This window comes from Mobula hypostoma, chromosome 3 (assembly GCF_963921235.1).
Source record: "Mobula hypostoma chromosome 3, sMobHyp1.1, whole genome shotgun sequence".
In the NCBI taxonomy this organism is placed as follows: domain Eukaryota; kingdom Metazoa; phylum Chordata; class Chondrichthyes; order Myliobatiformes; family Myliobatidae; genus Mobula; species Mobula hypostoma.
The window spans coordinates 96600041-96612345 of NC_086099.1; the positions used below are offsets into that span (position 1 = coordinate 96600041).

Sequence of the window (12305 nt, forward strand, 5' to 3'; positions counted from 1 at the left end):
CAAATCACCTTGCTCAGTGTCTCAGGGCTGGGTGAGCACACAACCACGCCACCTCCCGTCCGGGCACTCCATCTCTGCCGCTTGTCCCTCACCCCTCCTGTGCTGCTCCTCCCTCGCCATTCCCAACATCCTTTGCTCCCGCCAGATTTACAAACTCCGTCTCTGGTCTACATTGACAAATATAGCGCTGTACAAAAGTCTTGGGTGCCCTAGCTATATATATGTGCCTGCGACGTTTGCACAGTACAGTATGTATATGCAGAGAGAACAACAGTACAGTAGTGTTTCTGAAGGATGAATCCATGCAGTGAATGATTTTTGTTAGACTGCTATCAGCAGTTTGTTTTAGATGCAGTAATGTTCAGTGAGAGAGTTAATTTAATCTTCTAATTGAACGTTATACAATAAACTGAGTGGGGTCGCAGCAACAACCTTGCACTCAACATCAGTCCTTAGGAGCCAGTGATCATAATATGATTGAATTCATACTGCAGTTTGAGAGAGAGAAGCTAAAGTCAGATGTATCAGTATCACAATGGAATAAAGGGAATTACAGAGACATGAGAGAGGAGCTTGCCTAGGTGGATTGGAGGAGGATACTAGACACTAGAATACTACAGCACAGTACAGGCCCTTCGGCCCTCGATGTTGTGTCGACCCATATATTCCTTAAAAATAAGTACTAAACCCACACTATCCCATGACCCTCTATTTTTCTTTCATCCATGTGCCTGTCCAAGATACTGGCGGGGATGACGGCAGAGCAGAGATGGCTTAAGTTTCAGAAAATAATTCACAAGATGTAGGATACATATGCCCCACGAAGGAAGAAGTTCTTAAATGCGAGGGGTAGTCAACCGTGGCTGACTGCATAAAAGCTGACAAAAGCGCATATAAGGTAGAAAAAGTGAGTAGGGAGTTGGATGATTGGGAAGCTTTTAAAATCCAACAAAAGGCAACTGGAAAAGCTATAAGAAGGGAAAAGATGAACTATGAAGGCAAACTAGCCAATAATATAAAGCAGGATACCAAAAGTTTTTTCAGTTATATAAAGAGTAAAAGGGAGGTGAGAGTTGATACTGGACCACTGAAAAATGATGTTGGTGAGGTAGTAATGGGGGATAAAGAAATGGCAGATGAACTTAATGGGTACTTTGCATCTGTCTTCACTGTGGAAGACACTAACAGTGTGCCAGAGGTCCGTGAGTGTCAGGGAGCAGGAGTAAGTGTCTTTGTTATTACCAAGGAAAAAGTGCAAGGCAAACTCAAAGGTCTTAAAGTGGATAAGTCACTTGGACCAGATGGACTACACCCCACAGTCCTGAGAAAGGTTGCTGAAGAGATAACGGATGCATTGGTCATGATCTTTCAAGAATCACTTGATTCTGGCATGGTCCCGGAGGACTAGAAGATTGCAAATGTCACTCCACTCTTTAAGAAGGGAGGAAGGCAAAAGGAAGGAAATTATAGGCCAGTTAGCCTAACCTCAGTGTTTGGAAAAGTGTTGGAGTCTGTTATTGAGGATGAGATCTCGAGGTACTTGGAGACTAATGATAAAATAAGTCAAAGTCAGCATGATTTCTGTAAAGGGGAATCTTGCCTGACAAATCCGCTTAAGTTCTCTGAGGAAGTAACAAGCAGGGTGGACAAAGGAGAGGCAGTTGATGTCGTTTACTTTGATTTTCAGAAGGCATTTGACAAGGTGCCACACATGAGGCTGCCTAACAAGATAAAATCCTGTGGTGTTACCGGAAAGATACTGGCATGGATTTCGGAATGGCTGACAGTCAGGAGGCAGCGAGTGGAAATAAAAGGGGCCTTTTCTGGTTGGCTGCCAGGGACCTAGTGGTATTCCTTGGGTCAGTATTGGGACCACTGTTTTTCACATTGTTTGTCAATGATTTAGATAATGGAATTGATGGCTTTGTGGCAAAGTTTGCAGTTGATATGAATATAGGTGGAGGTGTAGGTAGTGCTGAGGAAGCAATGTGATTGCAATAGGACTTAGACAAATTGGAAGAAAGGGCAAAAAAGTGGCAGATGGAATACAGTGTTGAGAAATGTATGACAATGCATTTTGCTAAAAGGACCAATAGTGTGGACTATTATCTAAATGGGGAGAAGGTTCAAACATCAGAGGTGCAGAGGGACTTGGGAGTCCTCGTACAAGACTCCCGGAAGGTTAATCTACAGGTTGAGTCTGTGGTAAAGAAGGCAAATGCAAGGTTGGCATTTATTTCAAGGAGAATAGAATATAAAAGCAAGGAGATAATGCTGAGCCTTTATAAGACACTAGTCAGGCCACACTTGGAGTATTGTCAACAGTTTTGGGCCCCATATCTCAGAAAGGATGTGTTGTCATTGGAGAGAGTCCAGAGGAGGTTCACAAGGATGATTCCAGGAATGAAGGGGTTTAACATATGAGGAGGTTTGGCAGTTTTGGGCCTGTACTCACTAGAATTTAGAAGAAAGCGGCGCAATTTCATTGAAACCTACTGAATATTGAAAGGACTATATATGGTGGTGGGGTATCCAGAACTAGAGGGCACAGCCTCAGAATTGAGGGTTGACCCTTTAGGACAGAGGTAGGGACGAATTTTTTTAGCGAGAGAGTAGTGAATTGTGGAATGCTGTGTCACAGACTGCGGTGAAGGCCAAGTTCATGTATATATTTAAGGCGGAAGTTGATCGTTTCCTGATCAGTCAGGGCATCAAAGGATATGGCAAAAAGGCAGGTGTATGGGGTGGAGTGGGATCCGGGATCAGCCATGACGGAATGCTGGAGCAGACTCAATGGGATGAATGGCCTAATTCTGCTCCGATGTCTTATGATCTTATATACGTAACAAATAACAAGGATCCAAAAACTGACCACTGTGGCACACCACTAGTCATTTGCCTCCTTTCAGAGAAATAACCTTCAATCATCACCCTCCGCTTCCTGGCTCCAAGCACGTCACTGTAATTATACAGGGCTGTAGTAAGATTGCAGCTTGAATGTTATGTGCAAGTCTAGACTCCTTAACTAAGCAATGATGCACTTACATTAGAGGGAGCACAAGAAAGTTTCTTGGAATAAGGAGAGAAGAAGCAGTCTGGGACAATGCTCAATGACAGGTGATCTCTTTGAAACAAAGAAAATTCTTATAAGCTTAATGGGATAGATGCAAGTATGCTATTTCCTTTCCCGGTTTTCCTTCCCTTTCCCGGTTTCATCTAACACCTACCACCTTGTACTTCTTCCTCCTCTTCCCCACCATCTTGCTCTAACTTCTCATATTTTTTCCAGTCCTGATGAAGGGTCTGAGCCTGAAACGTTGACTATTTACTCTTGTCTGAAATTGCTGCCTGGCCTGCTGAGCTCCTCCAGCATTTTGTGTGTGTTGCCATGATATTTCCTGTGGCTGGTGTGCCTAACACAAAGAATCACTGTCTTAAAATAATGGGTTAGCCATTGAGCAGTGAATTAGGAAGAAATGTCTTTATGTGGAGGATAAAGAGTCATTCTAATTTTCTAACCAAGAGAGCTGTGTTAATTCTTTTGCTGGGTATGTTTGAGACAGAATGACTTTTGGATATTAAAGGATTCAAGGGATTTGGAATTAGTAATAGAAGGCAGTGCTTAGGAAGAAAGATCAACCAGGATTTCACTGAAAGATGAAACAAGTTTGAGGGGTTTTGAAGTACTTTAACTGTTGGGTATCCTTAAATATACATTGAAATGCTTGAACTGCTCTGTGAATGTGGGGCATTTTGCAATTATGCACTATAAACTCCTCTACTTTGCTGACAGGTCCGATTACCGTTACTACCTGTTGATTTTCTCATGGGGGTTGTGGCTAAAGAAAACATAATCAAACAGAACCTGAAGTGCAGGGACTTGTTGGATGAAGCCAGAAACTATCATCTTCAGATGAGTAATAAGCCAGTGCCGGATTTTGAATACTCCATACGCACAACATCAAGAAAATATACCGCCGGTAACACAGCTTTTAATTTTCTTGACCAGAGAAGTTGGATTCCAGTGCATAATGAGAAAATTTACTTTCTTACATCATGTAAAGAGATAAACCTACAGGTTATTTTGTTTTCTCTTTTGTCAGGTTATTTCCAACTGCATGCAATTTTTGAGTTTTAAATGGTTGTTTTTGTCACAATCCTACCAGCATTTTCTTTTATATTGATAAAGGTGATTTTTTTCCATTTAAAATGGTTCATATTAAATTATTTATATTGGTAGGACTGTTGGTACTGTAATGTTTTGCAACTCCAAAACATAAAACTAATTAAAACATGGAACCCAGGAGAACGTGTATACTTATGACGTGGTGGTGTAATGGTGTATGCCATTCATGTACTGTTACATATAACCCATAATGAATTGTGTAAACAAAGAATGCTTAATCAAACAATACATTTACAAAATTACTCAAATATTACTGAAGTATTAAAAATAAAACCTACCTCCCTGCTTAGATGTAAACAACTCAATATAGGGTCTCCCCCTCTCCGTCCCCTCCCCTCCCTCACTCTCTCTCCCTCCCTCTCACCCCTCTCTAACTCTCTCCCCCTCCCCCCTCACCCCTTCTCTCTCCCTTCCCCCTCACCCCCTCTCTCCCTTCCCCCTCACCCCTCTCTCTCTCTCTCCCTCCCCCCTCACCCCTCTCTAACTCTCTCTCCCTCCCCCTCACCCCTCTCTCACTCTCCCTTCCCCCTCACCCCTCTGTCACTCTCTCTCTCCCCTCCCCCCTCACCCCCCTTGCCCCTCACCCCCTTTCTCTCCCTTCCCCCTCACCCCTCTCTCTCTCCCTCCCCCTCACCCCTCTCTCACTCTCTCTCCCTCCCCCTCACCCCTCTCTCACTCTCACTCCTCTCTCTCTCTCTCCCCCCCACCCCTCTCTCACTCACTCTCCCTCCCCCTCACCCCTCTCTCACTCTCACTCCTCTCTCTCTCCCTCCCCCTCACCCCTCTCTCACTCTCTCTCCCTCCCCCTCACCCCTCTCTCACTCCCCCTCACCCCTCTCTCACTCTCTCTCCTCTCTCTCTCTCTCTCTCTCTCTTCCCCCTCACCCCTCTCTCACTCTCACTCACATATAATATAGACATACACAGCATTGTCAATTTTAAATTGTTCCATTCATGCCTGAGGATTTAATCCCTATGGATGATTATTGCTCTTGGGGGATAAGGCAGGAGATGGGGGGGTGTCACGGTGTCACTACTTGGCAGGAGAGACTTGTGGTTGTGAAACAATCTCCGGTTCAGGGGCCTCCTCCGCAGTGGTTGTAGGACTTGACTCTGGGACTGCAGGAAGTGGTTCTGACAGTTCCTGACACCTTTCTTCTGAACACGTTGGCGGACCTATACAGTGCACGGCAAGCTGCTTGATATGCTGATCTATCCCAGGCCACCAGACAAAGCTTCAGGCCAATGGTTACATTATCACCAAGCCTGGATGATCAGCACGTAGCTCCTCCAACACTTTAGCTCTCAGCTTGGATGGTACAACAACTCTCAATCCCCACACAAAGCAACCCCTGTCAAGGGTGAGTTCATCCCAGCGCTGGTAAAAATTGGGGAACTGGGATTTATGCTGCACATTCCAGCCATTTTGGGTTGCCATATAGACTTGAGACAATGTGGGCTGTTTTCTGGTTTCACTTTGGATCATCTCTGTTGCAATAGGGAGACTTTTGGTTTGCATTAGGGAGAATACGTCAAGGCGAGTGTCCTCATTTTTAAGCTTTTCATGTATTTCCTTTTCCAAGGGTAAACAAGACAATCCATCAGCATTTCCATGATTAGTGGTCCTCTTGTTTCAATCTTGTAATTGTGGCCTCCCAGAAACTGCTGTTAGTGGAACACCCTCCTGTGGATTGCAAATGGAAACTAGTGGTTGATGGTCAGTAATGAGGGTAATCTCTCTCCCAATCAGGTGCTGGTTGAAAAGTTTTACACTTCAAACCAGACTCAAAGCCTATCTGTCAATCTGTGCATAATAATTCTCTGCAGTGCTGAGGGAACATTATGCAAAAGCTATGGGGCATTCACTTCCATCACTTATAACATGTGACATGACTGCACCTATCCCATAAGGCGAGGTGTCAAAGGCAAATTTCACTGGACGATGTGAATTATAATGTGCGAGTACAGTGTCTGATGTCACCATTTCCTTTGCCTTTTGGAAAGCCATCTCTCGCTGCTTTTTCCATTGCTATTTCTTCCTAATCTGTGGCAATGAGTTCAAGGGGTGGAGCATAGTAGCTGGGTTTGGAAAGAACCTGTTAGAGTAATTGACAAATCCTAAAGAAGACCACAAATGTGCCATGTCCTTTGACCTTGGGACATCCGCCACTACTTGAATTTTCTCAGCACTTGTGTTAATCTTGTGCATCAATGGTGTGACCACAGTAAGTGATTCTTGGATTAAAAGAATTCATACTTGTAACATTGCTCTGAGCCCGTAATCTTCTAATATTTTTAACACTGTCTTGAGATTTTGGAGATGTTCTTTGTCATCCTCACCAGTAACAATGAAGCCATTCAGGTAATACTGAGTGCCTGGACAGCCTTGCAGCACCTGTTCCATGGTTCTTTGCCAGAGTGCATGTGCAGATACTACTCCGACAATACACCTATTATAGTGATAAAGTTCTTTTTGAGTGTTTATGGTGAGAAACAGTTTGGACTCTTCTTCCATCTCCATCTGTAGGTAGGCCTCAGCTGTCCTCCTTGCTTAAGTGTTTTCCTCCAGAAAGATTTGCAGAGATATCCTCTATCCTCTTCAGAGGTTATTGAATTACTTTCAGTACTGGGTTGATGGTGACCTTAAAATCACCACAGGTCTTGACAAATCCATCCTTGGCTACTGGGACCACTGGTATTGACCTTGGGCTCTCAGCCTGGGAAGGAATTCCTTCAGCCTCCATGCAATCTAGCTCACTGGCTGCTTTATCACGGATAGTATATAGAACCAGAAGGGGTTTATAAAACTTGGGTGAGGCATTTTCATTTAACACTATTTTACCCTTAATATGTTTGAGTTTTCCAATGCCATTCTTGAACACTGCTGTGGCATCATCCAGTACCTTCCTTAATTCACTTTCAGTTCACTCTTTTGCAGGGGATGTGGCAAGTAATTGGCAGATGAATCTTCAATCAAGTTGTAATTGTTTTAGCCAATCACAGCTTTACATTGCTGGCCCTTCTGTTTTACCACATACAATGAGGCTTGTTGGTTGTTGTATTTCACTGTTACAAATGTCATTTCCACAGGAGTTATCTTTTCTCCAGTACAAGCTGTTAGTTGGATATCTGCAGGTTTTGGTTCAGTATCTTTGATATGGCGCTGAAACTCATTTTGCGGAATGACTGCAACAACCGAGCCAGCATCCAATTCCATTTTAATTAATTAGTCGTTGACTTCTGGTGTAAGTGATATTCCTTGTGTTGTGTTAGTTTTCAAAGTGTAACTCTCAAGGCTGCCCAGTCCTGTGTCAGTCTCATCATTATCAAATTTTTGATCAACAGCATGCAGACTGGTTCTCTTTGTTACTATAACTTGACTTTTTATCTTTTTCTCTTCTCTGTGCAGTCCATTTATTTTTGTTTGCCAGACATGCCCTTTGCATGTTTCATACTTCATTGCATTTTCTGCAGATTTCACCTTTAAACCTGCATTGTTCTGGTGTATGTGAGCCTCTGCCACAACGGTAACCGGATCTGTTCGGCCAAGCAGGTTTCTGTAGATGTTGCAATTTTGTTCACGTTCACTTTCATCCCTGACTGCACCCAATTGTGTCTCTGGCTGCTGTTTCCATTGATACAGTAATTTCAACTGCTCTTTCAAATGAGAGTTGAACTGTTTTTGACTGCTTTCTTACATGATTCCACAAGCTAAGCCCATCACTGAACCGACAATGCTCAGACAATTTCTGCAATTCAGCCACATAAGCTGTAAAGAACTCCCCTTTATTTTGATTTTACTTATGAAACATAAAGCTTTCTGCAATCATCAATGGTTGCAGTCTAAATGTTATTGCATTATGTTTACCAAATCAGCAAAGCTAATTTTGTCTGGTTTGGTTGGAGCAGTCAAACTTCTAAGTAAACTATATGCTATTCCACCTGTTACACTCAGTAACACTGGCACTCACTTTTCATTATCTATTTCATTTGCTTCAAAATACTGTTCAACTTATTCAGTATATATAATCTAGTTATCTGTTATGCAATTGAATGTGTCTATCTTTCCAATGTAGGCAGCCATTTCTGCTCTTTATTTATTTGTTGTCACCCGTTACTCACTGTTTATGAACACATGAATTTTTTTTAGATTAGATTAGATTAGATTATAAGGACACTCAGTCCTCGTTTATTGTCATTTGGAAATGCATGCATTAAAAAATGATACAACGTTCCTCCAGAATGATATCACAAGAAAACACAGGACAAACCAAGAATAAAACTGACAAATCCACATAATTTTAACATATAGTTACAACAGTGCAAAGCAACACCATAATTTGATAAAGAGCAGACCATGGGCACGGTAAAAAAAAGTCTCAAAAGTCCTGATAGCCTCATCATCTCTCGCAGGCGGCAGAAGGGAGAAACTCTCCCTGCCATAAACCTCCAAGTGCCGCAAACTTGCCGATGCCGCACCATTGGAAGCACCCGACTGCAGCGGACTCTGAGGCCGTCCGAAAACTTCGAGCCTCCGACCAGCCCCTCCTACACAGCCTCTCCAAGCACCATCCTCTGCCAAGTACTTCGACCCTGCCCCAGCTGCCGAGCAACAAGCAAAGCCAAGGACTCAGGGCCTTCCCCTTCGGAGATTCTGGACCACACAGTAGCAGCAGCAGTGAAGCAGGCATTTCAGAAGTTTCACCAGATGTTCTTCCGTGCTGTCACGTCCGTCACCATCAAATCAGGATTGTGCACGGCACCCTACTTGACAGATAACAGACATCACCACCGGAGTGGCTGCTGTGAGCTGCGTCACGACGCCATCTTCTCCTTCATGTCTGTTTTCTGCTTTTTTTTTTAAACTCTCTCTCTCCCCCTTCCTAAGTAAAAACATGCTGCACTACTTTCTTTTTCACTTGAACATCTCTTTCTGTCCTTCCAAAGGAAAAACATGTCTGCTTTATTTTTTGAACTTTTAAGTCTTGCTGCGCTTCAACAGGTTGGTGGTTGTCTTGGTTTTGTTTTAAAACTTACTTGTCACCACTGTTATATTTTGTACATCCAAAACTTAAAGCTAATTGAAAGAAATACACGGGAGCCCGGGTGAACGTGTACACTTAGTTTTTACTGTAGTGAGGCGCACACTTATGGCGTGGTGGTGTATTAATGTTTGCCATTCACGTACTTTTACATACAACTCATAATGAGTTATGTAAGCAAGCAAATAATACTTAAACAATATATTTACAATATTATTCAAATATTATATAAAGTATTGAATACACAACAAGTTCGGCACCAGACTTTTGTCTTAACTGTACTTTAATTGAAATTAAGTTGGCAGTTGAATAAACTGATCTAAATCTCAAGTTCTGATTTAACACGTTGGCAGAATCAATAATGGTTTTCTCATCTTTTGGTGTTACTGTTATTATAATCTCCTACTTCAAAGTTATTATAATATATTCCCACATCCCCTTCTTCCCCCTTTGCTCTAGATGGGTCAAGCAATAGCTAGTTCCAGATTCTGGACTGCAGTTAATTTAAGGCAACATGCTTAGTGAGAGATGGATAGGTTAGTAGGTCAATATAATTATGTTATAGGTATCAGAATCTTCTATGTTCAAAATGTTCATTTAGTATCAAAGTATACATCTCTGAAATTCTTCAATTTTCTGGGTAGCCATGAAAATTGAACAGATCAGACACAATAAAGTATGTTTTCTTTTTTGCTTCCTCACTGGTGTGGCTACATCAACTATTTGTAGCTGGGTAATGAAGAGAAAATTATACTTGGATTTAAGAAGTAATATTAGGATATTCCAAAGTTATGTACTGATAATGAAGTACAAGAGTCTACAAATATTACCTTCATTCCTGAACACATTAGCAATAAAAACACAATCTAGTCTAGTTTACCGGGTGAAGATATCAATCTTCAGCACCCAACAAAAGGTCAAATTCTTAATCTCACTCTAAAGGTCTCTGCTCTCCAGATGTTATTCAATAGTTATACAGTCCTTATCAGCTGAGTTCAGTCATTCAAACCTGGTCATTAAAATCTTACTTCAGATATCCTTAGTGAGATATTTACATTACAACTGAAACCATGAAATAGTACAATTTAACGTCTGAATCAATATATAAATGTGTTTCATCCAGGTTGGATGTACATTAAAGCCCAGCATCTGAATATCTGGAACAAATTACAAACACCTTTAGCCAAAGTGGTCAGTCTTGCTTTGTTGCCTCTTGTGGTGTTCTTCACAGTGGCTAATTTCTAGGCAGATTGGTTCATAAGCAAATAAGGCTAAGTACATTTGGTATGACAGTGGACTGTAAAAGCTGAAAGATTATCAAAAGAAACATCAATTCAAATTTGAAATGTTCACAAACATTGTGCTCAAAGGAATTTGGTCCATTCTGCCATTCACTGTGATCATGGCTGATATACACAAGCCTCAACTCTTTCTGAGAGTTATGTGGAACTGGCACAGCTCCCCAACCTTTCAAAGTTGTATTTCCTACTTAAGTACCTCTGGTAATTTGCCACTCTTTAAGAAGAAATTCCTATGTGGTTTTAAACTATCATCTCCTTATTGTGCAATTGTAATTAAGGTTCTGAATCAGATTTATTATTGCTGAAGTGCCCTAAAAATTGTGACTTTTGCAGCTGCGGTACGGTGCAAAGAGGTAAAAATATAATTTACAGTAGTTCTGGTCGCCTCACTATAGGAAGGACATGGAAGCATTGGAAAGGGTACAGAGGAGATTTACCAGGATGCTGCCTGGTTTAGAAAGTATGCATTATGATCAGAGATTAAGGGAGCTAGGGCTTGACTCTTTGGAGAGAAGAAGGATGAGAGGAGACATGATAGAGGTGTACAAGATAATAAGAGGAATAGATAGAGTGGATAGCCAGCGCCTCTTCCCCAGGGCACCATTGCTCAATACAAGAGGACATGGCTTTAAGGTAAGAGGTGGGAAGTTCAAGGGGGATATTAGAGGAAGGTTTTTACTCAGAGAGCGGTTGGTGCTTGGAATGCACTGCCTGAGTCAGTGGTGGAGGCAGATACACTAGTGAAATTTAAGAGACTACTAGACAGGAGGAATTTAAGGTGGGGGGTTATATGGGAGGCAGGGTTTAAGGGTCGGCACAACATTGTGGGCCGAAGGACCTGTACTGTGCTGTACTATTCTATGTTCTATGTTGTACATCAACCCCCAAATCCCTCTTCCCACACAAAAAAACAGAGAAGATCAGGTAAAAAAAACCACACAGAATAAAAAAAAACTAAGATTGAGAGTCTATAGTCCAAAGTCCAAATCCGAAATGCAGAAAAACCTGGGGAACACTCTCTGGGCCCAGCAGCAGTCTTTTCCCTCTCCAGTATAGAGTGATCAAAAAACAGCTCTTACCCCTCCGTGCTCACCTCGATGCTTCAATAGACAGTCAACATCTCAGGTCAAGACCTTTCTTTTGGACTGAAGAAGGGTCTTGGCCTGAAACATCAACTGTCTATCATTTCCATAGGTGCAGCCTGACCTGCTGAGCTCCTCCAGCATTTTGTGTGTGTTGCTTGTGATTTCCAGCATCTGCAGTCCTTCTTGTGTTTATGTATGGTAATTTGATGGTTCATCTCCACTCTGAGGAAAATTTGGTTTCCATCTACCCTGTCTATATTCTCATTATTTTGTATACCTCAATCAAGTGATGCCTTAGCGTCCTCTGCTCCATAGAAAATAAACTCAGCTTGTTCACTCTTCTCAAAACAAATTGAATCTATCCATTCTCTCTACAATCTATAATCTGTTTTACCAGTTAACTTACTCATTTTTAATTGAACTAAAACCTAAATCCTGATTATACCCAACAGTGTCAATGACTTTTCAAGATTAACCTCTTACTTCTGCAGGTTTAATCAGATTTCATTTTTCCAGTAATCTGCTGCATGAAATAAAACAATTTTTTGGAAGGTGAGGAAATAGTTTGAAAAAAGAACCAGGAGAGGGCTACATTTCTCCTCAGTCCTGCTCCAGATTCAGTGAAGTCCTAGTTCATCCTGTGCCTGAAGTCCATTTCTTGACTGAATCAAGTCAAGTTGAACTTATTGCT

The 12305-nt window shown here is 41.9% G+C and overlaps 1 protein-coding gene across 5 annotated transcripts in view; it reads left to right on the forward strand.

Moving 5' to 3' along the window:
- Positions 1-12305, forward strand: part of klhl8 (kelch-like family member 8) — a 51974-nt gene that overhangs the window by 26462 nt on the left and 13207 nt on the right. For all 5 annotated transcript variants that reach the window (XM_063043495.1, XM_063043497.1, XM_063043498.1 and 2 more), the window contains one exon: positions 3794-3980. In XM_063043495.1, coding sequence (XP_062899565.1) covers positions 3794-3980 — 187 coding nt within the window. The remainder of the gene's footprint in view (positions 1-3793; positions 3981-12305) is intronic.